This window comes from Acinonyx jubatus, chromosome B1 (assembly GCF_027475565.1).
Source record: "Acinonyx jubatus isolate Ajub_Pintada_27869175 chromosome B1, VMU_Ajub_asm_v1.0, whole genome shotgun sequence".
Taxonomy (NCBI): domain Eukaryota; kingdom Metazoa; phylum Chordata; class Mammalia; order Carnivora; family Felidae; genus Acinonyx; species Acinonyx jubatus.
This window is the reverse complement of record NC_069382.1, coordinates 180,915,991-180,941,085: the sequence shown is the minus strand read 5'-3', so window position 1 is coordinate 180,941,085 and position 25,095 is coordinate 180,915,991. Positions and strand designations below refer to the sequence as shown.

The 25,095-nt window shown below is 48.3% G+C and overlaps 1 protein-coding gene and 1 long non-coding RNA gene across 10 annotated transcripts in view; one reads left to right on the top strand and one right to left on the bottom strand.

The window, feature by feature from the left end:
- SEL1L3 (SEL1L family member 3) overlaps positions 1 to 5,162 on the bottom strand; it is a 103,997-nt gene extending 98,835 nt beyond the window's left edge. For 2 of the 8 annotated variants that reach the window (XR_008296377.1, XM_053217500.1), the window contains exon 1: positions 4,839 to 5,162. Coding sequence is in view for 7 of the 8 variants with exons in the window: in XM_053217500.1 (XP_053073475.1) it covers positions 4,839 to 5,003 (165 nt within the window). In the remaining variant the exon portion in view is untranslated. The remainder of the gene's footprint in view (positions 1 to 4,838) is intronic. The other 6 variants (XM_053217497.1, XM_053217498.1, XM_053217494.1 and 3 more) reach the window with 3 other exon arrangements.
- Positions 3,898 to 15,632, top strand: LOC113596605 (uncharacterized). 2 transcript variants are annotated; one of them, XR_003417403.2, is made up of 4 exons: positions 3,898 to 4,324; positions 6,567 to 6,624; positions 12,731 to 13,245; positions 13,941 to 15,632. It is a non-coding gene; the product is annotated as an uncharacterized LOC113596605 (long non-coding RNA). The 2 variants fall into 2 exon arrangements; XR_008296378.1 differs by lacking the exon at positions 3,898 to 4,324 and adding an exon at positions 4,528 to 4,841.
- Positions 15,633 to 25,095: the final 9,463 nt, after the last annotated feature.

Here is a 25,095-nt window from a genome sequence, read left to right as displayed (position 1 = left end):
GAAAGTCCCTTTTCTCACTCGCTTCTAACCTCATCCTTCACAGAACGTCTCCCTTCAAAGCTAATCTTCACAAGGGCTTTGGGAGGGACACAGCATTCCAGTTTTACAGCTGAGAAAATAGCATGGGTTCAGAGACGGTAAGCAACTTGCCCAAGGCCAACCAACTACTAAAAACCAGAACCAAAATTCAAATTCCCATCTGACTCCCAAGTCTGCGATAGTGTCCTTCTTAACACCCAGTTAACACCCCAAAGGAGAGGCCCTCAACTCACCAACTCACCTCTCCACCTGTCCCACTTTCTGGCTACAGGTGGGGGAAAAGTTGGGACTTTGCTCACTCTCATCCTGAAGGCGGGGTGGGGATGTGTGTGGGTGAAAATCCCACCGTGTCACTACGGGTTGGTTGTGGGGAGGGTAGGTATTGTCTTACCCACAAACATACACCTTGAACCGGACCAGCTCCCCAGCTAGGGTAAGCCCTTCTTTGGATGAGGATGTCGGCCAATCTCTCCAACAATTCCTCCCATGCTGCACAGCCCTCCTGCCCCTTGGCTCCTTTCTCAGGGGAATAGGATGAGTGGGGTAACAGGAATTCACTTGAGACTATTTATGGTCTACTTGAGTCTATCCATCGTCTCTGAATTGCCTGGATTCTTTAAGCCTTCTCGTCTACCTTTCCTCCAGCTGCCTCCGTCAGCCAATTCATGGCTCCCACACCATTGTCAACAGGAATAGAAGGTATAGAAAGCAAGAGGCAAACACCATGGCTTGGGAGATCTTCGGAGCTCTGGTCAGGATGAATGTGGACCCTACTGGCTGACGCGAAGTTTGAAGGTGATCTCTGTATTTCATATATTCATTTTCACTCTTGGGCAAGCAAGATAATTGAGAATTCTCTATACCTTGTTTTGATCTTCTCAAGTCCTGTGTTCCAGAGTAAGGGGTTAATGAATACTTCTAGAGGGATAACCAATGGTCTGTGGCCACTGATGGAGAATTCTGTCGCAGCCACCGTCTGCTAACAATCCCCACGTACATCCGTGCCACTAATGCCCTCTTATTTCTCTGTCCTCTGATTGTCTAACAAGTGCAAATGTCCACTCTGAATATTTCGGCTCTACAGCTGACATCAATGTTCGCCATTGTGAGATCTGTTTTTCTCATTTAAGAAAAAATTATACATTCGAGACCAGAGTTCAGAATGGACAGAAATGCCTTCTACAAGTGCCACTGATATCGATGGGGCTGGGGCAGCCTCAGCTGGTCTAGCCAGGTCTGGAGGAGGGTAAGAGTTAATGATGTAAGAGACTGGCAAGGGGGTCTGTTGGCAAGTTCTACATGGACCACACAGCTCAGCACCAGTGACCTCAGCGGAAGCGATTCTGTCACCTTTTACTTTCGAGGCCCTCACCTTCTCTGAGGGGGCTCTCTGCATCTTGACCTTTGGTGACCTTAGAATTTTCTGGCAGCTGCTGGAACCAGGGATCATCTTTTCCGAAATCTGCTTGGCATCGTTCTGTGACTTATCTTTCAGGCCTCGTCACAATTATTCATGCTTTGGCAGTATCCTAGCTACAGTCACAGTACTGTTCTTGGGCTGTGACTGAAGGTTACTCTGTCCCCGCCAATGGGGAAGAAAGGCGCCCGCTGCCTCAGGACCCTGGCACCTGGAAGCCCGCACCCACGAGGGCAGGGGCTTAAAGGCATCTGTTCAGAAAAGCACTCTCAACCTCCAGGCCCTGTGAACGAGCGAACTGGTGGGGATAACACCAAGTGGGAATCAGCTCCCAAATCACGGATGACTTGGCTTTGGAATGCATTCCAAGGCACACTCGCTCTACACCTGGACACGCATTCATACAGACTCGAGCGCTAACCCCCACCAGCTGCCTCTGGACTACAGAAGGACCTTATCTTTAACCTCTCCATCACAGATGGCAAATATTTTCTGGTTTCACCTATTTTTTTTTTTTTCTTTTTAACATCCTGCTTCTATTCTGTGGCCTGTGCTTCCTGCTTTGTATATTTTAGGCTACTTTAGACATGACCTCACATCCTGGCCAATTGCACAGTGGCTGCTAATTGTAAGAGCTTTGCTAACGGCCCATGCATGCATCTATGCATGAGAGGAATGGGTTCCAAGCAGTGAGATCCAGAAAAGCAGTAAGGTAGCGTGGCTAAGAACTGGGGCTCTGGAAGTAGATGGACTTGGGTTGCAATCCTGGACTACCTGTGTGGCCGGCGGCAACTTACTTAACCTCTCTGAGTCTCAAGTCACTTCATCTGAGTAAGGATCTTAACAGCTTCTACCTCACAAGGTTGTTGTTAAAATTAATACTGCATAATGGATATAAATGACTTGATATAACGCAAACTGTTATTGCTACTCTTATTATTATTCACGTTTCCAAATTATGGGACAGCTTTCTCCCTCCAGTGTCTGCACATTCCTGAGATCCTGCCTCGTTATTCTGCTCCACTCGTACCCTCCACCTGCCGGCCTCGCCTCCCCCGACCCCTCTCTTCCTCTACAAAGCATTCCTTGACAAGCAGAACGGACACAATTACGCATTTTTTTCATCTGTTGTTTTCTGGCCCTCATGTGTTTTGTGCCAATGTTTGCGGTGTCCCCCACCTTGCACACTGAATTTCTCCAAGGTCAGGAAGCCTTACCTTTTAGCAGTGGCTCAGGTAGCTCGTACCTCTAGAACAGAATCCTAAGCAGACGGCTAGACCTTTAGAACAAAAGGGGAAACCCATCTGCCAAATCACACTTTTGCTTTCCTGGCTTTGACAAAACCTTCTCATTGAGTTGCAAAATGGCTTGCTTGTTTATCCGAGTCTTTCCTGTACAGTAGCCTATCTGAGGCCCATCTGAAGGAAACACACACAGTCAGGAAGCACTGACATTTCCCTCCTCGTGATCGTTCCCAAATCCCATCCTTCTCTGTCTGCCAAGACACTCATCCACGCTCCAGTTAGTTCCCACATTACGGTATTTTCTATAATCTCTCTTCGGAGCCGCACCTCATGACTTCACTATCTCACCTTATGCTTTGGGTATCGTCTCTTTCCCCTCTCTCTGACCTGTTCTCTTAAATCCCCTCTGGGTCCAAACAGAGAACTTTTACACCCGCTCCGTCATCTGCCTCTGTTCCCACAGACCACTGTTCTTGTTCCTCTGAGTTCTCGGAACTGACAAGAACTGGTCTCTCCTGGCCAGGTCTTCGGATTTCCACGTGGAACTTTCCAGACCACCTGTACACTAATGTTTCACACACGACTCTACTATATCATTTCTGCCTCTGTGGGTAACCAGTGCCTTGTGGACGGGGATCATCTGTTTACACTGAAACCCTGGCATTTGTTTTGGTAGTTTTATTTATGAGCCTGTGTGCTGTAACCCTGTGGCGTAAATATTAAATAATAATATCTCTCGGGTGCAAAAAAAAAAAAAAAAAAACCATTCAGGTTAACTGACAACTTCTCATGAAACTATCAAGTAAAGCCAACCACGAAATTCGGTACTTTAAAATATGAGGCAAAGCATGGATTGCTCAACAGGTATTTTCTAAAGCAGAATTACAATTTGCATTTTTACACCCTCTTGCTTCAAGAAATGCAACAGCCAAGAAGTAAAGAGTGTTAAAAGAAACTTGGGCTAGGTGGCAATTTCTTTGGAATCCAATTCTAATGCCTGACAATGTCTCCCAAGCAGTTTTTAGCTTCTGTGAAGACAGACTCTGCATAACGGCAATACCACATAAATGAAAATAATTCTGGACAATGACATTGCTCAATTTTAAGCGTTCTGTGAATTTCCTATTACATCAGTTTCATGATTCAGCATTTTCTATTTCATTTATTTACAGTAATATATGGCGAGATAACCCAAGGTTTCTGCAGGATCCTGGAACATAAGGTAGGCTGGACAGGAAGGGTGTCACCTTCTGTAAATTTACTATTGTTTAGGAGAATTCAAAGCAGAAGAAAGCAGGCCATCAAAGGAACCGACGAGGACTATTTCCCCCACCTTGTTCTGAGGGTTTAAATTACTCTGGTATTTTAAACGAGCTGCTTTTGAAAAATAGGTTACTGCCATTTAGTTGATGACGGAAACAGAAGCCAAGAAGAGTGCAAATTGTAAACTGACGTGCATAAGCCAAACGTATTCTCTCAAAGGACAACGTTCAAGACGCAGCTAAAGTCCCCACTCGGGCGGTAAGCGTGTTACAAAGAACTAGATCTCTTTCTGGCATCCGCAACTTGGCCGGAGTGACCACGGAGGAGTTGAAGAGCGCTGGAAACGCTAGGTTCCTCGCCGGTGCGTTGGCAGAAAACAGTCCGGGCCATGAGGCCCCGGTGGAAAGTAAAAGGAGGTTCGAGGCGGGTGGCGTTCGCCGCGAGAGAGAGGCGAAGTTAAGCACGGGAAGGAAAGGAGCTGCGAGACTGTGAGGGGAGCCCAGGACGGGGAGGGAGGGGGCTGGAGAGCCGCGCGCGGCGGGTGGGGAGGAAACGCGGCTGGCGAGGCTCCCGGGGGGAGTGGGGAACAGGAGGGGGGGGGTATCCAGGGGAACGTAACCCGGGTGCGGAGCGCGTCTCGGAGGGAGAGGAACGGACGCGAGCGAGAGCGCCGCGCCGCAAGTCCGGTCCACGCACCCCTCTCCGCGCCCCGCGTACCCATCCCAGGTGCCGGGCGCGCCCGGGGCGCAGCGGCGCGGAAGCGAGAAAACTAGCAGCGCCGTACCGCCCGGCGAGGAGGAGGTCCCCGGCCGCCCCCGCCCGCGTCCCCGGGGCCCCGCGCGGAGGGGAGGACCCGGGCAGGGTCCGGCGCTCACCAGGTAGCAGAACAGGAGCAGCGCGCAGGCAGCGCGGCCGCCGAGGCCCGGGGGGACGCCGCCGCTCGGGGGGGCCATGGCTGCGGCCCGGGGACCGACCGCGGGCGGCGGGGGTTGTTGCTGCTGCCGCCGCGGCCACCCGAGCCCCGCGCCGCGCCGCTGCATGGCGAGGCCGCCCGGATCCGGGCCGGAACAGGTCACCTGGTGCAGGGACCGGCCCCCGCCCGAGGCGCCACCTTCCCGCCCGCCCCCGGCCGGGCCGGCCGCCGCGCGCGGGGCCACCTGCCGCCGCCGCCGCCGGACCCGCCGCCGCCACTGCCGCTCCCGCCGTCGCCGCCCCCGCAGCCCCAGCCGAGCGCCGGCTCCTCCCCGCCTCCCAGTGCCCGTCCCCTCCCTCCCCTCTGCCTCCGTGCCCAGCCCGCCTCCCGGCGGCTGCCTCCGACCCCAGCTTCCACCTCGCCCCGCGGCCGGGGACCCCGCAGGTGGGGACTGACCCCGGTCCCGCCCCCTGGCCGCCGCCCCCCCCCCTCCCGGTTCCCTCGGTTCCCGGCCCGCCTCCCCCCCTTCCCCTTTCTTCGCTTTCCTCCCCCGCCCCCCCTTCGGCGCTCTTCCTGCCCGCGATCCCTCTCTCCCCTCCCTCCGTTCCCCTTTTTCCCTCTCTCCCATCTCCCCCTCGCACCTTTCTCTTCCTAACCCCCTCTTCCACTTTCTGCCCTCTCTCCCTGCCCTTCTCTCCCTTCCCTCCCTCCCCTTCTCGTTCTATACCCCGCTCCCGCGTCCTCCCGCTCCCACCCACTCCTTCTGCGGGTCCCGCAGCCCAGTTCCCGCCGGTGCAATGGGTTTTGTTTCCTTGCTTTTTTGGCGAGGGCGCCATTCCCGCTGGGCGCAGGGCGACTGTGCCCCCTGCAGTTGCGCCACGCAGCGGCGCAGCTTCTAGTCTTTTAAGGATGGATTTTGACCCCTGCCAACCTCCACCTGTCCACCTGCAGGGGTGGGGCCGCCTCCCTGCGGGCACATTTTTAACCCGGGTTGCGCCCCGCCCTGCCGGCTGGTACGCGGCACGTTCTGGATGTTTCCCGAGGGTTTTGTGCGGTGCCGCCGCCGCCGCCGCCGCCGCGCTCTTTGTTTTAATTGTCCAGAGTATCGGCGCCCAAAGCGGGTTTGCATTGGATTTGCAGCCCTGTGCCCCGGTTTCCACTTCGGACCGAGGAGAAAACGAATTAATTAGGTCAATGCGATTGTACTGAAGCCCTAAACGAAAGGGTGAGGCTCGTGAAGCGCACACTTTTTAGAATAAACCCAGGCACACCCTCGGCCGTGGGGCCCAGATTGGGACTGGCTGTTCGCGGATACGGGTCCTGCTGGCCCTCGAGACTTCCAGCTTGCGGCCGCCCTGGTGCTCTGGAAAGCGCTGGGCTGTGTCCAGCTGTTCAGACAAGTGCTTGGGCAGGTAGCTGTCGCTCCGAAATAGTTAACCCACGTCCGAAAGTTCTCAGGAGCTTCCCTTTGGCACTGGTGGATTTGTGCGTATTGGAACTAACAATGATTGGGAGCCTGGAAGGACACGGCCCTTGCCCTCTGGAGATGCCACCACGGTAGGGCAAGTCGTGGCAGGCGTCAGGAGAGTCTGGCCGCACAGATGGAGTGCCCAGGGTATGCCCTCGGCCGTCTCAGTACAGGCCTGGCCACACTCAGCGACCGAGCTGAGTCATTCCTTTCTTTTTTTAGGTCACCTGAGGGCTGCGGCCTTGGGTCAGGTTCTTGGCTCCCAGCCACGCATTCCAAGGTAATGTCTTCTGTCACTGGTTCTCAAACTTCAGCATGCACCTGAATCCCGGGGAGGGCTTATTAAAACACACGTTGCTGGACAACCCCACTAGAATTTCAGGTTCAGGTGGCCCCGGGTGAGGCTTGAGAGGCTGTATGCTGGTCCACAGACCCCATTTCCAGAACCATTGGCGTGTAGATAGGGTCATTCTGCTGCTACCTCATCCAGCAGGCACTACATTAAAACATCTGAGAGTGTCTTTGTTTGACAGCTGTCTCCAGCACCCTGCCCCACTTCCAAGGACCCGAAGCACTGAAAATTCTCCTGTGTGATGTGGAAAATCATTTACTCTATTGAGTGTCCAGGGGGGTTGGAAGGTTTGGCAGCTTTGTCCCAGATCGTGTCCATATTCTTTTAGGGGGCAGGTCAGAGTATAGACTATACTTTTTAATGTGTATGGACGGAAAACTGTTGGCCAGTTCCAGAAAATGGGGCTTCACCATATTTCTGGAATTTCCGCCTGTCTTCCTGGGCCTTTCTCTGGAGTTCTCTTCCACTTCGTTGCACACGGACTCAGTTTGGCCTTCAGGGAATGAAATGGCTCCCTTAGGTTGTTTGGAATCAGGATTCATGGAATCCAAGTTTCAGAAGCCTTGTGAGTTTGAATTTACCTAAGTGTAGTTGTTGCGGAGGCACCCCTTGGGGCACTGAGCTGTTTTTAACACGGTGCACCGAGTCTCTTACTTACTAGGCCTCTGTTGTGCCCCTACTGTGCGCCAGGCATCACTCAACACCCCAAAATCCAGAGGTAGGAAGGTGCCCTGTTCCGTGAGGAGCGTCAGGCAGGCAGAGAACTGACCTCAAGACAATTCGGTCCCCAAAAAGGGATGTTCAGGTTGCTCTGTGGCCCAGGGCAGGGGCGTGGCAGGATTCACTCATTCATGTTGTATTGAAGAGGGGAAAGAAAAACAGAAGGTCAGGATTTCTAGTCACAGTGGACTGTGACATTCTGATCCAGAAGACCGAATCGGTCATTGCCCTTGCCTCCTCTGTCCGGATCAGTAACTTGAAGGGTGTGGTCTGAGTGCAGAAGAAGACCGTTCGTTTTAAAATACCATTCTTTCCCACCTTCACAGTTTGTTGGTTCGAATTAAGTTTTAATGCTCCACTAACCTGGGAAGGTCCCTGGGGACTGTATCTGATCTCACTCATCACTGCCTTAGGGTTATCTCCTCCCCTCTGAGAGACCGTGAGAGAGCAATCCCGCACCTCAGCACAGAAAAAGACCGAGTCCAGCAGGAGCTTGGTAGCCTCTCTCTCTGCAAGGCTTATGAGGAGAAGCATCCAGAAGCCTGGACGGGTCAGGTCAGGGCTGCAGGAAAAAGGCATGACCTTCACTGAATATGCTTGCCTCTGTGAGCACGGAACGGCGTTCTAGGCCAGGAGTTCTTAGAATCTGAAATGGCCTAACATCTGTAAAATCTCAGGGACCAATGCAGTTGGCTACCTATCCACTTGCCAAGTAAAAGTATTTAAAACCAACAAAAACCCCAATATAGTATTTTTATCAACATTATTTCATCCAAAAGACGGTATTTTTGCCGTCAAAAAATTAGGAAGGATCCAATATCACAATAAAAGACAGCTCTTTAAACGGAATATAATTTGTGAAAAATTCCAGACTTGTCATTGCCTTATTTTTTGCTACCTTCAGGCTGTCACAGTCCACGCATGGGCACTTGGAAACCACATTTCTAGGTACTGAGGATGTCTTGGGATCTGTCTTGAGGTGTGTCCCTGCAAAGACACCTGATCTCTGAGTTATAAGAGGGGGCAGGGAGGGCACTGCAGAGCAGTGAGGAAAGCGCCCTCCTACATAAACCTTTGGGCCCAGGCAAATGCCACCAGCTCTAGAGAGACATCCCTTGTGATCTCAGGTCAAAAATCAACCAGTAGTTTCTCTCTGTCCCCAGCGAACATTGCTTGTAACCCCGTGTGGCAACCGGCTAATCCTGCTTCGTTTTCTGGTCGGTTTGCACACCTGTTCTCCTCAGCTCTGGGCATTGTCCCCTGGCCTTATACGTAGAAGGTTCTTAGGCATAGTCAGTCGATCAGATTGACTTCATCATCTTCTTTTTTCATTTTTTTCTTTCTAGCTGTCCTTTCCTTCTTGCCCCCTTATTACCTTCCTGCCTTCTTTTCCTTTTACATCCATTGTTATCTCCTCCAGCTCCTTCCTGTTAGTACACAATTTTCCCCGTGGGCAGGGTCCTCTGGAATTCCGTACCCTGCCACTTCCCATCCATTCTGCAACTTCAGATATGCGGAATAAAGATAAATGAACTGTGACATTTGCCTTTTACATCAAAATACAAGAGAAGAAAACAAAAATGGAAGAGAAGATTGCTGTCAGACCACACATTTCCCATCCCCATTGGAAAACCATGGCCTTTTTTCCTGCCAACAATGACCTTGGGGATCCAGTTAAATCCTGCCTGACGTTCTTAACATTCAGTACTTCCGTGTTTCTCACAGGGTGGGGGGGCGGGGGGGGGGGATGAGAAAGCCTAGGCTTTACCTTCCCTAAATCTGTTCCTGTCTCTGTTCTTCCTTTTTTGAATCCTCCGTATGCACCAATTATTTCCTGTTTCTTCCTCTCTTAGAACATTCCACCAGGTACCATCCTCATCCCCGGATCCCCAGACCCCCATCTTTTGAGCCTCAAGTCTCTCTGACTGCAGACTCCTTTTCCCTGGGCCACAGGGTCCTCGCTTTGAGAAGTTGTGTGAAGAGAGGATGGAAGCATTTGTGTCAGCTGGGAGTTTTTCCATGTATTTCTGTGGGGATGCGGAAGGTCTCAGAATCACCCAGTCTGTAAGCCTGGCGCACTCTGAAATGAGCTCTATTTCTGGGCCTGTCAGATGAAATGCTGTTGCTCCCGGTTATTTTTGGCTCTTTGCCCTTCTGAATAGGTGCATATTCAGCTCAATTCTACCCCCCCCCCCCCCCCCGACCCTGAGCTGGGAAGAAGCAGGCAGCTTCCCTCAGCCAAGCCTCCTCTCGAGTCAGGAACATTTGCCCCCTTAAGCAGCAGCTATCTCAAGAGTTCTGGACTGCGCAGCGGCTGTTTATGCCATGGCCAGGGGGGCAGCAGGGGAGTCCGCTCCCTGGCCCCCTCAGATGACTGATGGAGACCCTTGAGAGCCGAACAGCAGGTGCAGCCAGGTATCCAAAGCCTCCTCGTTCATACATACAAAGGTCTGCAACCTGCCCCACTGGGCCTGGCTGCAAAAACTTCTCCTTCCATCCTCAGGGCACCTGGGATGGCCAGGGGACATTTTCGGCTCAGTGAGCACAGAGATAGCTGTATACTGAGGGTCTGAGGAAGGAAGAACGCTGGGATGCAGAAGGTCAAGGGCATGTAGTTAGAAAAATATTTTCGGGTGAGCATGTTGAGAAGAACATGTGTGTGAAAAGGGTGGAGGGAGGTTGGGTGTGAGTGTGCAGATCCACGTGGGACGGAGAGCGAGGAAGGACAGCGACTGTGCACCTAGGGAGTGTCAGTGTAAATAATTGAAGAGAGAGAGTGAGTACACCTGAGACCTTGGGGAAAGCGGATTGTATCTACAAGTCCTGACAATATTTTATGACTGCATCCTGCAGCTGAAATCGCGATCCTTAGACAGGCATTAACATCGACTTAGGGCTTTTAGTCTATCCGGTAATAAACAATATCAAGTGAAATGCAATGTCAAGATGAGCTGTACTTGCATGGACACTTAGTAAGGTCCATATAAAATCAAGAAAAGCATAGAGAAGAGGAAGCTAGCCCAGGGTTCTCTTAACAGCTACTTATCTCTGCAGCCTTTGAGTGAGAGACTTCTTTTGAAAGTTCTTACCACGTATCACTTTGACGCACTAATTCACTCAGTCCTCGTGACAGCAGCAGCAACAGCAGCCTCGTTTTACAGACGAAGGAACTGAGTCATTTGAAAGATCCCAGGTCCAGGGTCATCACCAGGTGGCAGAGCTGGTTTGGTCCGAGCAGCTGTGCTCAAGGACCGGAGCTTCCACGACTCCACGAAACTTCTGTAGTGACAGCGGGTGGTGGAGGGGCAAGCAGGTGTCGTGAGGTATGTCCAGGGCTCGCACCTGGGTTTGAAACGCAGGTGTGTGTCCGGGCTTCATGGTGCCTGGGGACAGACACTGCCACGTCGGACACATCTGTCTGGGGCCATCCCGCCACTTCCCAGCTATGCTGCCTTTGCCGGGTCACGAATCCTTTTCTGAACCTCAGTCGCCAGCCTCTGCAAAACCGGGGATAAAGTCACCGATCTGGCCATCCATGTGGTGGTGTGGGGGCCAGTGAGGTAGCATGGGTGAGGGTGCGTGGCAAATCGTCAAGCCCTAGACAAGAGTAAAGCACTTCTTGTGTATTTTTCAGACTCACCTACTTCCAAAAAAGGCTCACAAAGAAAGGTCCATCCCTTGTAAGTTTATGAAAAACAGAAAATAAATAAATAACCTGTCAAGGGCTTAAGGATGACCCCACCCATGAAGCACATCTCCATTATAACCCTGGAGCGGGGGAGGGTATTCCCCCAGTATTTACCCCTGGGGGGGGTGGGGGGGGGGGAGCCAGCTGCTGTGTGTCAACTCTCACCACCAGCAAGCCAGCCATGTGACGGGAGAGAGATGCTCAGACATTCCGACCCCCGTGTGGGCCAGACCTGCGAATGAGCAAATCATCCTGAAGGTTTATCCGTCGAGCCTTTACATGACTCGAACCCAGCCCCGCCCCGTTCGGCTGAAACTGCTTCAGAATCCCTAAGCCAGAACTGCCCGGCTGAGTCCTAGCAACTCACTGACCCATGAGAGGTAAAAATAAACTGTTCCGAGCCACTAAGTTTAGGGGTAGTTTGTTGACAACAGTAGGTAACTGAAACAGTGTCCTAGGCTAATACTATATTTTAACTCAACAGTGTAGTTCATTTTGAGCTCCCTGGCATTCGAAGCAACAAGGGGAGCAGGATGGATTATATGCACTTCTTATTATCTTGAGTACTAGGATTTACCTGAAGGGCTATTTCATCTGACTCGTCTCCTTGTGGTCCAATCAGAATGAAAATTAAACTATCTTCTTACATCAGAATCTCTCCGGTCTTGACCAAAATTACGGTTGTGCAAATTCTGTCATCTGCCCTGCTAGAGCAAACCAAAGAATTACAGTTGTCACTGACAACAAAATGTTCCTTGCATCTGGCCCAAATCTTTCAGACGGTAGCTCAAGCCTATTTTCTCCCGTTTGGTGCTCAGTGCCTCTTCTGCCTCCTGCCTCATCCCCACCCCAAATTAAGTCACAAATGGGCTCAGTGTCTCTGGGGTCCTAAGCAGCCAAAATTAATGATTAAAATAGAAATGCTGAAAATAGTTGAAACTGAAGCAGATTGGATGATTTATTCAAACCTTCAGGAAAAATTACTATTCAGCCCAGAATTGGAAATTGGATTTGTGGTTCCTAAGAATGCAACACTTCCCTAGCGCTAGCCCCCGAAAGGGAAAGGAAACAAACATGTAACATACCTCTGTGACCGTCTTTGTGTCCTTTAGACCCAGGCTCTGGGAGGTCAGGAACCGCATCTGTGTTCTGGGTAGTGCAATGTTTAATGCCTTATGGTGCTTGTTAAAGCTTGTCTTCATTAAGTGACCTTCCAAGTCTACGATAATGAAACACATAAAGCTGAGTGTGAATCGGGGAGTTCTGTTCTCTCCAGTGTGACCTTGGTGAACAGGCGTTACCTGCCTGTGGGTCCCATTCTGGGAAGGCTGGTTAGCACGGGGGTTATTTGAGGTCACCTCACTTACGTAGAACCTGAATGAGGCCCAGCCAACCCTGTGAAGGTAGTGAACCTTGTCCTTGTGTCCTTGACCTTGTTTTCTGTAGTCTTCCCCCACATTTGTCTTCACACCCCTAAGCAGGACTTCCGAGTCCTCGTAGCAAACCTCTGTGTGGACAGCCTGAAGGGTAGCAGAGAGGAGCACTCTCAAATCCCAGCTGAGTTCCTAATACCACATTTTCATAAATACTTTCAAATCACCAAGACATTTCACATCCATATTTCAGGTCACTGTCTCAACAATTCCTGTGGAATCTTGGGGGGATGACCCTGTTATGGGTTGAATTGTGTTCTCTAAAAGGATATGCTGGGAGTCCTAACCCCTGGTACCTGCGCATATGACCTTATTTGCAAATAGGGCCTTCGCAGATGTAATCAAGTGAAGTTGAGATCGTTGGGTGGGCCCTCATCCAATATGACCAGTGACCTTACAAGAAGATGGAAATTTGCTCATAGACATGCACCGAGGGGTGCCAATGTGAAGACACAGAAGGAAGAAGGCCATACGAAGACAGAAGCAGAGATTGGAGCCACGAGGCCACAAGCCAAGGAACGCCCGGGGCTACCAGAAGTGGGAAGAGACAAGGAAGCATCCTTGTCTAGCGGCTTCAGAGGGAGCGTGACTTTGCCTGTGCCTTGATTTTGGACTTCTACCTTCTAGAACTGTGAAACAACAAACTTCTATTGCTTCGAGCCACCCAGTTTGGAGCACTTTGTTCGAGCAGCCTTCGAACACTAATATGTAAGTGTTGTCATTTTCTTATATTTTTTAATGCAATGTTATTGGATTACCTTTTTAATCCAATGTTATTGGATACCTATTGTGTACCAGACTCTGTGCTGAGCTCTAGAACTCAGACCCAAAGCTACAGGTTGATACAAAACAAATCAAAGACCTGAGCCCTCTGATGAGTTTCTGTGCTCATTCTGTCGAGTCTCAGGCTCTCCCCCAGCATCCTTACGCCCAGACACCCTCACCCCCACGCCCATCCGTCACCATTGTCTGGTCTGTGCCCGTTCCCACAACTGGCTGAGACCTAGGCAGTGCTGGGCCTAGAAGCAGCTTGGGAGATCTGATCCAGCCCCATGGCTTTCCAGGTGTACCACCTGAGGTTGAGAGGGGTCACCCTACCAGTCAAAAGGCAGCATTGAACTCCAACACGTCTTCTCACTCTCTGACTCTGATTAATTCATGTTATGAATAAATTCAACAAGCAACAAATGTTTGTCGAACGAACACTAAATTATTAATCCCTGATAACGAGGATATGTTCTACCTCCCAGAGGTATTTGAACGTGCAACAATGCCTTAACCCAGAGGAGTGCGTTTCGGATCGCGGAGGGTGGGACTGAAGGTTGGGGCGGGCAAAGCAGGACAGGGGGACCCGTGGGCAAGGGTAGGGTCTTTCACTGACCTCGTATCTCATATCCTTAAAGCAACTTCGGTGTCTGCTCAGGACAGAATGGCGACCACGGAGAATTCTGGACGGGGCGGAGGAAGAGATTGCTCCCTTCTGTACTTTGAGCGGCAGCAAAGGGCTATGACCATTGCCCTCCTGGATGCAGAAGGAGGCACTGGCCTCATTATATGCATACACCATGACTGCTGTCTTAAACTCCAATACTGCTGAACAATTCAGAAATAGATCCATTATAGGTCTGCTTTAGCCCCAGGGCTTTAACACGGGTCACTAGAAAATCCAAGATTGCACAGTAATTCAAACTCTTAAGAGGGAAAGGAAAAAAAAAAATTCTCTTCAGCACTCCCCCCCCCCCCCCGCCCAGAGTCCCTCCCTCCAGCATCACAGGAAGCCCCTCTTCATTTCCGTAGTGCTTTAGAATAAATAGCTCTTATGTTGAACTTGAAATCTAAATTTTTCGCCAGCTATTAATTGATAAGAGAAGCTCGTTTTACCTCTTATGCTCTGTAGTAAGATTACGGTGTAAATAAACTGGGTCAGGTTTAGCAGGATGGAGGTGAACTGTTCTCTAATTCCCCTTAATCTCTGGTAAAGGAATAACTAGGATTTGAACGTCAACATTCAATAAGCAATTATGGCACTCCTTCAAGCACGATCCAAATTAGTCTGCTGTTCCCTCAAATAGAATCCAAAGGACTTCCAAACCGTGCTCTTCGATTGCAACCTCCTTGTTTTGTTCTAACCGGTGAGAGGAGTCAGGATTGCAGGAGGGATTTGATTTGATTTATATTAATTTTTAGAGTATCAGGGATCTCTTGTTTTACTTGAAACAGATCAGGGAACGGGGTCAGTAAACAAGGGTTTTCTCGACTACTGATCTCGACTACTGATCACTCAGCATTTCATGAGGCTGGCTTCTAGCTTTCACAGTGCATTAGAATCATTATCTAATTATTAATCTCACCCTAGAGTTCTGAGGAGCTTATGACACCCGTTGAAGTTAATGAAGGCTTTTACCTGTGGATCTGGCACTAAATCGCTCTGATTGACCGAGTGCCCACAATATGGTAGGCACTGATAGAATTGACAGAGGGGAAAAAGAATTAAACGGAAGGAAATTAAGAAGAGGAAGAAGGAGAAGGCGTCAGAGAGGAGGAGGGGCGAGAAACCAAAAGGAGATTGTAACTTCAAAACACCTCGTTAGGAAAATGGGGCAGTTAAGGAAGAACTCACCAAGTAATCTGCTTAAACTTTAATTAATTATTCATTTATATATATTTATGTGGCACACTTTCTCTAGGGAAACCAATGTGCTTTGCAAACATATTAAATAATTAACTCCCTCAAATCTGAGTGGAAAGGGAGCAAAATTACTCCAGAAAAGGACCTGTGGGTTGATGAGTGATGGATGCGTCTCGCTTTGAAGAGGCGATCCTGTGTGATACCCACCAGAGACCGCATAACAAAAGACCTCTTCTGGGGGGTAACTGTGGGTACTATGGTGATCCCTCCCCCCACCTTCCAGAAGAAGCAGCTTTTGCTTATACAGATAATGATGCTACGGAGAGAGACAAACAGGAAGACGCATAAATTGATATGATACAGAAATCCAGTATATTTTGAGGAAGGGTGCTATTAGAAGAAAGTCAAATGGAGTGCATTTTTTAATAAAATACTGCCTTTGAGACAAAAGTTAAAGTTAGGACGTATTTTGAACCAAGAACATTGAACATGGCATTAAGTAAAATGAAATTGCAAAGGCCAAATGATGAGCAGCAGCATTTAGTAAGTTGTGTTTAAACAGATGTTGACTTCCTGAAATTACATCCTCAATGCATCGTTGACAGGACACTATTTAAAAAAAAAAAATACCTTTAGCACAAGTGGTTTCAACATTTCTCTGGAAAGTAGAAATGTATCTGCCAGAACAGTGGAGGGCAAAAACAAACAAAAAACTTAGGAAATTAAAAAAACACAAACTAAAAAACAAGAAGTGAAAGCGGCAGCTGTTCAGAGGCAGTGAGCATGGCTGAGGGGTGAGCGGGGCATCCATACAGGCATCAGAAGATTCGTGCCTTCTTGGGTCCAGCACTCTTGGGCAGTTGCAGGAACAACCTTATGTTCACTGCATCTCAAAACTAGTAAATTGGAATGCACCCACGCAGGAGGACAGACGTGGTCCTTGGAGAGGTCATGGTCATTAAAACTGCAACATGCATTTGTTCGTGTGCATATGGCCGGAGGGCTCAGCACCTGGAAGCTAAGGCTGAGACTTGGCCAAGTGACCTGTGGGAAGTTTCAGCGTGGGAAAGAGACCAGTGATTAACAAGACCGGCCTCCTTACCTTTTTAAAATGAAAGATCCGCCTTACCCCAAGACCACTAGCAAGAAATTAAAATAAAAAAGAGGAAGGGTGGTGAGTCCAAAGGAAGAAACTTTTTTTTTTTTTCATTTTATTTTTAAAATGTATTTATTTAACTTCAAGTTAGTTAACATACAGTGTAGTATTGGTTTCAGGAGTAGAACCCAGTGGCTCATCACTTACATACAACACCCAGTGCTCATTCCAACAGGGCCCTCCTCAATGCCCATCTCCTACCTTTTCCCTCCTGTGACCACCCCCCGCCCTCCTCCATCAACCCTCAGTTTGTTCTCTGTATTTAAGAGTCTCTTATGGTTTGCCTGCCTCTCTGTTTTCATCTTATGTTCCCTTCCTTATAAGGGAAGAAACTTTTTTAAAAGCAAACAAGACCAGTCTATTGATTCCAAACTCCACCTGGAGCCCTGATGGCTTTCAATTTTTATTTTGTTTTACCTTCTTTTTAAAGAGAGTTTATCTTCCTTCCTTCCCTTCCATCCTTCTTTCTTTCCTTTTTTTTTTTTAAGTTTATTTATTTTTATTTTGAGAGAGAGGCAGAGAGAGAAAGAGAGAATCTGAGCAGGGCAGGGGCAAAGAGAGGGAGAGAGTGAGAACCCCAAGCAGGCTCTGTGACCGCACAGAGCCTGACACGGGGCTTGAACTCACAGACTGTGAGATTATGACCTGAGTTAAATTCAAGAGTCAGATGCTTAACCCACTGAGCCACCCAGGCTCCCCTCTTTTCTTCCTTCTTTCCTTCCTTTCTAACTTCTTCCTTCCTTCCTTCCTTCCTTCCCTCCCTCCCTCTTTTTCTTTTCTTTTCTTTCTTTCTTTCTTTCTTTCTTTCTTTCTTTCTTTCTTTCTTTCTTTCCCTTTCTTTCTTTCTCTTTCTTTCTTTCTTTCTTTCTTTCTTTCTTTCTTTCTTTCTCTCATTCTCTCTTTCTCTTCCTTCCTTCCTTTCTTCTTTCCTTCAAAGCAACTTGGTGTGTGGGATAGAAGTGATTATCCACCAATTTCCAAATAAGGGCCTTTGAGCCAGTCCCTTGACAGCCTGAGCCTAAATGGCCTCTATCCATTGAAAATGATGACAGCCACTCTCAGGATTGTCCTCAGGATCAAATGAAATGGCGGCAGGGGAAGTGCTTTGCAAAGTACACAAATGTGGGGTCACTGGTATCATTTTGGACAGGGAGAAAATCTTACTGTGCGGGGCACACACTTGCAGGAGTCCCATCCCCTTCCATAAGACAAACATCCCATGCTGCTGCCCCTGGAACGTTCCAAAATCATGCTCCAGTTTCAGAGATGTTTTTCTCACTTTATTATTTGCTTTCCCCCTTGGACCAACCCCAGTTTATCTGGTTCGTTTCAACATTAGTCAGAGATCAGTCTTTAGCTCTCATGTAAAGGAACTAACATTTTCCTGCCTAATCCCCCGACTTCCGGCTGCACAGACCACAAAACACACCGGGACACAACAAAACCAGCGCTCTCTTCATATTCCTCCGAGGGCTGTAGATAAGTTCTCCTTCCACAAGATAAACAGGCAGGCTGCCTGGAGTGACTTGTGCCTAGAGCTTTCCTTTATTCACACCAACTAAATTCTTCTAACTCCGTTCACATGTTTACTACCTATTGCTTATACCTTCTAATCTAAAATACCAAAGGCTTTTTCAAATTGTGTAAGCCATGGCATTACCGATATTTTTAGGTAGTGTTTCATTATTGTGTACTGTGAATCTATTCAAGGATATTTGTATCTGTAACATACATACATATAGGGTTTGAATCTGTTTTACATATTATATATACAGAGCAATGACACGTGTTAGAGACGAGCTTAAACTTATTTTGTATCTGTAATAGGTTTATGTAATTTATGTTTTTTTTTTTTTTTAACGTACACAAAATAAGCTTAAACTTTGGTATGTCTAATCTCAACTCACCAGATTTAAATTTAGGGTGGTTTACAGGTACTTCCGTGACATTTCTAAATCCTGCATCTCCAATTATATAAAAGAAACATCTGCCTACCTAACCAATTTAACAAAAAGAAATAGGCAAAATACGGAGAGAGCCTGGCAGGCTTGAAGTGAGAAGTAACACCCTTCAAACGATAACGCCCGGTCCCCCAACTGTGATCTCATTAAGCCTCAAACTGCTCGATGAGGGATTCAGTGACTGCTTTTACTTTTATTTTCAAAGAAAGGACAGTGGAGATCCAAGGAGATTTAGCCCATTTTCAAGGTCACTCATGTACAGCGTGGTAAGGAGGCTGCAAGCCCAGCACCTACAGTTGGCTGCGACAGTGTCCCGACAAAGTGACACATGGTCTGTCCCTGCGGTGGGGGATGGGAGGGGTGTGTGGGGGGCATCGGACCCCTATCAGAGCACTTCAACCTCTTGGGAAACTTTACAAAGCTTTTCCAATTCCTCCAGACTACGGTTAAGCATGCGAATGATTGTATTATAGCTTTTAATACCTTCCCATCTCCCACCAAAACTGAGACGGGGAGAGATATTTAAAGTCTCAAGAGCACAGCAATCAAGCAACCGGTTCCTTTATTTTTTTTTTTTTAATTTATTTTATTTATTTTATTCCTCTGCAAAGGAAGAAATGGGAAAGTCGTTTGTGCATTTCAAACTTAAATCTTCAAAGCTGACTTGTAGAATCATAAGCTCAACTTCCCTCAAGGAATTCGAAAAGGCTCTGTCCCTTCGTTGGGAGTTTTGAGGAAGGCTTGAGTGTGGTTATTTTCATATATATGCTACGTGTCTAAATAGCTTGAGAAGTAAAACTGATATTTAGGTTGAAAAAACGCTAGCCATATTGTGTATAACATTCTTAAAAATTGGATGGAGATGTTCACATTTGGGGCGATGTTTATCGTTGTTTCACGAAACCCTCTACGCTAAGTGTGTTCATTATGACTCCCCCATTACGGCGACTCAAAGTGGGGGGAGGACTGCCCCCCCAGAGGATGTTCGGCAGTGCCCAGAGACATTTTTGGTTGTCACAACTTGGAGAGAGACAGGGTGCTGTGCTTTTGGGGTCGAATGCGTAGAGAGGCCAGGGATGCTGTTAAACATATAATACACAGGCCCGCTCACCACAGTAAAGAACGACCCGGCCCAAAATGCCAACAGTGTCGAGGTTGAGAAAGCCTGCCCTATGACAATCACAGTCAGAGCTCAGGAAATCGTTGCCCTTCCCCTTCCTTCCCCCTGCCCGGAATTCTGCCCCTCCAAGATTTATTATTGTCTTAGGATGCTAGGCATGGTAATAGCTTGAGCCAAAAATGTGGTTTTTTTTTCCAGATCTTTTAAATCTCCGAATGTCGAATACCTGGACTATGTAAACGCATTTTATGATTAGCATTATACATGGGGTCAAAGCATTTCTATTTTGAAGTTATCGATACTTCATCTCGGTTGTAAATTGAAGCCCCAGCACACAAAGGCCACACGTTACCTTTCCGAGGAGAGATTATGCCTGTTGTCTTGTGTTCTATTAAAGTTGAAACCAGGCTTCCCCGTCAGGCCGTTACAGTTAAACACATTCAGATCTGCGAGCGGTAAGCATAAGCTTCCTGCCCAAATGGCTCATTGTGCGCAGAGGAGAGAGCAGATCCGGACCACTGGAGCATGTCCCTCTGCCACCCCTGAGTGTCGTCCCTATTATCCACTCAGGCCTGGGAGACCAGTCTGCCTGACAGCTCACAGCTGTGGGGGGACACCTGTAATTGAGTCAAGCCGCTGAGGCAAGTAAAGGCAAGAGCAAGAACTTCTAAAACCCTCTTACTCGTATATCTCTGAGTCCCACAGGCCACACTGTAAAATTGAAAAAATGGAATCTCTTCCCATCCGCCACCTATCCTCACCATGTATCAACTTTGCTGTTAAGGGCAAAGCTCTTTCAGGATCCACAAGGTCCTGCCCACACTCTTTGCTTACTCCACTCCTGCCACACGGACCTTCATGCTAACCCTCGTGTAAGTCATTTTCTCTCCGACCACAGGGCCTTTGCACAAGCTGTTCTCATTTCCTCAAGCTGCTCTCCCCTCCCCCGACTCTACCTACTTAACTCACCTGCTCATTTAACAGATATCAGCCTAGACATCAGTTCCTCAAGGACACTTCGTGGACCTCTCTAAGTCAAATCCTTCTAATACACATTTCCATCCATCATACCATGTTCCTCCTTCAGGGTATGCACCCTGATGCAGTTTGACAATTATTTGAATAGTGTCTGGTTAGAACACATCATGGTACCCTGAGCACCAGGCACAACACTTGGCAAAGAGTAGGTGCTGGATATTTCTTGCCTGATCATCTAATTAAACGAATAAACAAGTGAATGAATGAATGAATGAAATAATCCTAAGATCTAAAACTAAGAGCAAAGCCATAGGTGTGAAACTGTATGTGTGGCATCTGGACCATCAGTATTTGGTATTCAGATTATTGAAAAGAGCAGACGAGAAACCTTGCCTACGAAACATGTGAACAAAAGAAAAAAAAAGTGTATACTTCACTTAGAGCGTCATTAAGTTAGAGAACAACTCCCACACCCTGCTCTAAGATGGGACCAACATCCAGATTCTCGTTGCAAACTTAGCTTCCCTAGAATTCTCTTTTCTTCTTTTCCCTCATCCCACTGCTTCCTAAACATGAAATATCCACAGCTGCGCCATTTCTTTACATGTTTTTCGGTGAAGTCAACCTTCCTTCTTCGGTTGTATGTTGTGCAATACCCAAGAGGCCAACACTACCGTTTGGGGCATTTAAATATGACTTTGAGAAACGAGTCCGTCTTAGATATAAAAGCCTACAGTCACCGTGATGAACATGACTGCAATGTTTAAAATCCCTAAATAAAGAGATGTAGCACTTCCTGCATATTCATTGCTGAAATGAATATTATATATGATTCCTGATTCGGGAAGGATTCAAATAAGGCAGTAGAAGGGAATGTGGATTTACTTACTTTTATCAATGAAAACTGCTGCACTTGGCCAAAGGAGGAATTGCCTCCTTTAGTACAAAGAGCCGCGTGTACATGGAAGGCAGTGGTATGTGTTAGTCTCTGAGCAAAGCTTTATTTTTATATTATTGTGTCATTTTATGCACAGTCCCCAAGTGCTTTGTCAGTGACAGCCACTCATTAAATCACTTAAACTATCATATAAAAATAAAGACGGATTTTAAGCTACACTGAGCCAGTCAGTCGGTTAGCAAATACCGATTGCTCCCCATGGGGTCCCGAGAATTCTTGTAGACGAGAAAGGTATGTATTATGGAAGTATATGGTCCATTTCCTTGAAAGGACTTAGAAGCTAATCTCAGTGACAAATAGATGAACCTGTAATCAAAATAAGATTATTCAGATAAATACTGTCTTGGCAAAATGGATTGAAGGTCAGCAGCAAACCCTTCTCACATTCAGCCAATATGACTCAGGTACTATGCAGGGCGGGGAGGCCGGGGGGGGGGGGGGGGAGCTGTTCCGTGAACATGAAACAGTCTGATGAAAGGCTAGAAGGTCATCAGGCTGAGTGAAGAACCTCTAAGAGGTCAGCTTGTAACATACAGCTCACCTCCTCCAACCCGCGCAGGTGGCAAACCTTACAAAAATGTGGACCCACAAGAGCTCTTGTGGACTGATGGTGGGAGTACAGATTGGTTCAACCACTCTGGAAGACTGTTTGGAGGTAGTAAGATATGTAAAACGCAGGATTCAGCAATCCCTTTCTAGATACATACAGTCCCAAATTTGTGCTCGGGTGCACCAACAGATATTTACAAGGATATTCGTGGCAGTATCGGTCATAATAACCAGCAACCGGATACAGCTGAAACGCCCGTCGGCGATGTGTGGTATACTCGCATAATGGACACGTGGCAATGAAAATGAGCAGACAAGAGCTACCCAGGGCATCACAGGTGAACCCCAAAAACATGTTGAGTGGACTAAGATCTACACAGAGGAACAAACAGTGTTTGATTCTATTTACATAAAATCCCCAAACAGGCAAAACTGAACAATAGCGTCGATGGTGAAAACGATGGCTGGTTTCCTTTGGGAAGAAGATAATGAGGCACAAAGAGGTGGGGGGCTGCTGGGGCATTTGTTTACCTGCTGGTCAGATGCCTGTGATAATTCATGAAGCTGTATATTTGTTTTGTGTCCTTCTTGGAATGTATGTTACACATAAATCGTATTGCAGTGATTGAAGCCTTTTCTTAAAGCATGTGACCCTTTGAAAATAAAAACACTAGCATTCAAATAAACATATGACTTGTGGGTGGGGCTGCCTCCCACCCCCAGCAGCCCCAAATCTGCTGAAGTGTATGTTCATCCTTTGTCATTAAGCTCGAGGGGCATTGGCATGGGTGGTGGCGGGGGATGCGGGTTATCATGTAAGATCTGGGAGCTGGAAGATAGGAGCAAGTTGGCCAGGTTCTGTTTCCTAGCCCTGGGAAAAATCCATCAGGAACGCTATTGCCTGGGAATTGTGCCAAATGTAAGCACTAAACTAGGGTTACCTGAAGAGACTGGAAACAGATTAATCAGCAGTGGGGACAGGAGTTAGTAGGAGTATAGAAGCCGGAGGGCAGAGCCAGATAAATGACACCAAATGACAGATATCACTGGTGAGGCAGCAAAGAAGGAGATACCAGAGGTACGTTGCTGAGGACTCCAAGAACAGGTGAGAGAGAAGAAGACGGGTCAAGGACTGGGGGCCGGGGGCTAGGGCTGCTTCTCCCCGAGCTGTCGTGTTCTGGCATTAAAACCCCGAGGAGTCAGAGAATTCTGGATTTGAATCTGGACTTCTGGGTGGTGAAGAAAGTATATTTATCAAGGTAGGAGGACAGCATACATTTTGTCTGGCTCTTTGTGAGCTTGATTTATAACTTCTAAGTGTGTGGACATATGGCATGCCGGCCTCCCCTGTACTCTTGCCCCGGCGTCATGAATGTTAGGGGTGGACCTGGTAGAACCTCATAGTCCTCACTTAGGAGAAACTGCCTCTCTGGCTGACAGCACATGTTGGTCACTGCTTGAGTGTTTCAAGAATTTTTTGGAATCCTGATGCTGACGTATCAGTGCCAGTTATTGGCTGTCCCCCAGCCCCCAGCTATGAGAAAACTCCACATTGGTAACATGGCTTGGTCCACACTGGCCTGGTCCAACATGGCATGGTCCACATTGGTAACATGGCTTCTGATTTATTTATATACCAATAAAAATGCTGAACAGGACAGGAGTAAGTCCAGAGTCTTGCCAGAACGTGTAGGAGATCTCCCCAAGATTGCAGCAGCAGAGGAGTCTGGACATTTGGGGGCCACTGTTTGACCATCACCACAAGTACTTAAACTGGTTCCGTCCTGCCCGCAGGGGCGTGGCGAAAGGTTTTCTAACTCGGCTGCAACCAACATACCTAGTGTGAATCGCAGGCTGATCTCATCCTCGGGGACCATGCAGGGAAGAAACAGAGGGGTTTGGCCCGACTTGCCTGCAGCCTGGTGCTCACTGTCTTGCCGCCTCTTCTGTCCGTGATTCTCCACTCTGTTTCCCACTACTGACAACTGAATTGGGCCGCTTGACAAAGGCAGAGGTAAATGGTGCAAAAGTTAACGAGGCAGACCTTTAGGGTTATCTCCGAAGTTTCTGGTCTGACGGGAGAGAGGGCAAAGACTTCATTCAGGGCCAGGGTCAGCAAATTTTCTCTGTAAGCACCAAGTCATAATTATTTCAGGCCTGTATACAGGCCCTCCGTTGCAACCGTTGAACTCTGCTTCAAAATCAGCCACCATGCAAAAGCAGCCACGGACAACTCAGAATGGAATGACGCAGCTGTGTTCCAATAAAACTTTATTTATAAAAAGAGGTGGCCGGCCAGACATGATCCCCGGGGCCAGGGCTTGCAGCCTGTTTTAGGCTATAAACGCCCCTTGAGACTGAGCCAAAAACTCTAGGAAACGAATTCATTGAGTCAGTGAGAAAAACGACACCCCACCCGGGATCATGCTTAAGGTGGATCTCACTGAAAGGCTCTGCTCTGCAGGTGGGAGGCCGTCAGAAGAGTCCATCCAAAACACCCATCTGCATGTGCTTTTCTCAGCCTGGAAACCTTCGGGGCTCGCAGTCACCGTGGGGCTGGCCCGGTCACCCCGCTTTCTTTCCCGGTTTCATTCTTTGTCCCTCTCGCATGCAGGGCGTTGTTAGCCATCCGTGCTCCTTGCTGTGCCCTTATTCGCTGCGTGCAGTCATGTCTCCGAACCTTTGCCCATGCTGAGACTCCCCTTGCCACCTTCAAACCCGCCTTGAAGACCTCATTCGGGTGTCTCTGCCTTGCCGTCTCCCTGGCACCCTTAAGTTGGGTAACCCTCTCTTCTCTGTTCCCGTCGCACCCTAGACAGACCCGTACTTGGTCAGTGCAGCGTCAGGGTGTTTGTTTCTAATTGATCTCTAATGTGTACCTTTACCTCGCATAGTATTTTAAACGTCTGATTGCTCCTTCCGCACTGGGCTGTGACTCTTCCTTCACCGGAGGTTAGCACTGACCGACGTGGAAAGCGTGCTGAACACGTTTGCACAGCTCTTAGCTCGGTGCAGAAACCAGTGGGGCCACGGGGGTTCCATGGAATGATTCACCGTTTACGCTCTCTGCTACATTTCTCAGCTACCTTCAGTGGCTCCATAAGTGACTCTTCCTGACAAGGCACTTGAGGACTCTTCATAAGTGACAGAATGATATTCAAATCCAATCAGGTTCAGAGGTAAACGTACAAGTCTCTCCTCCACCTA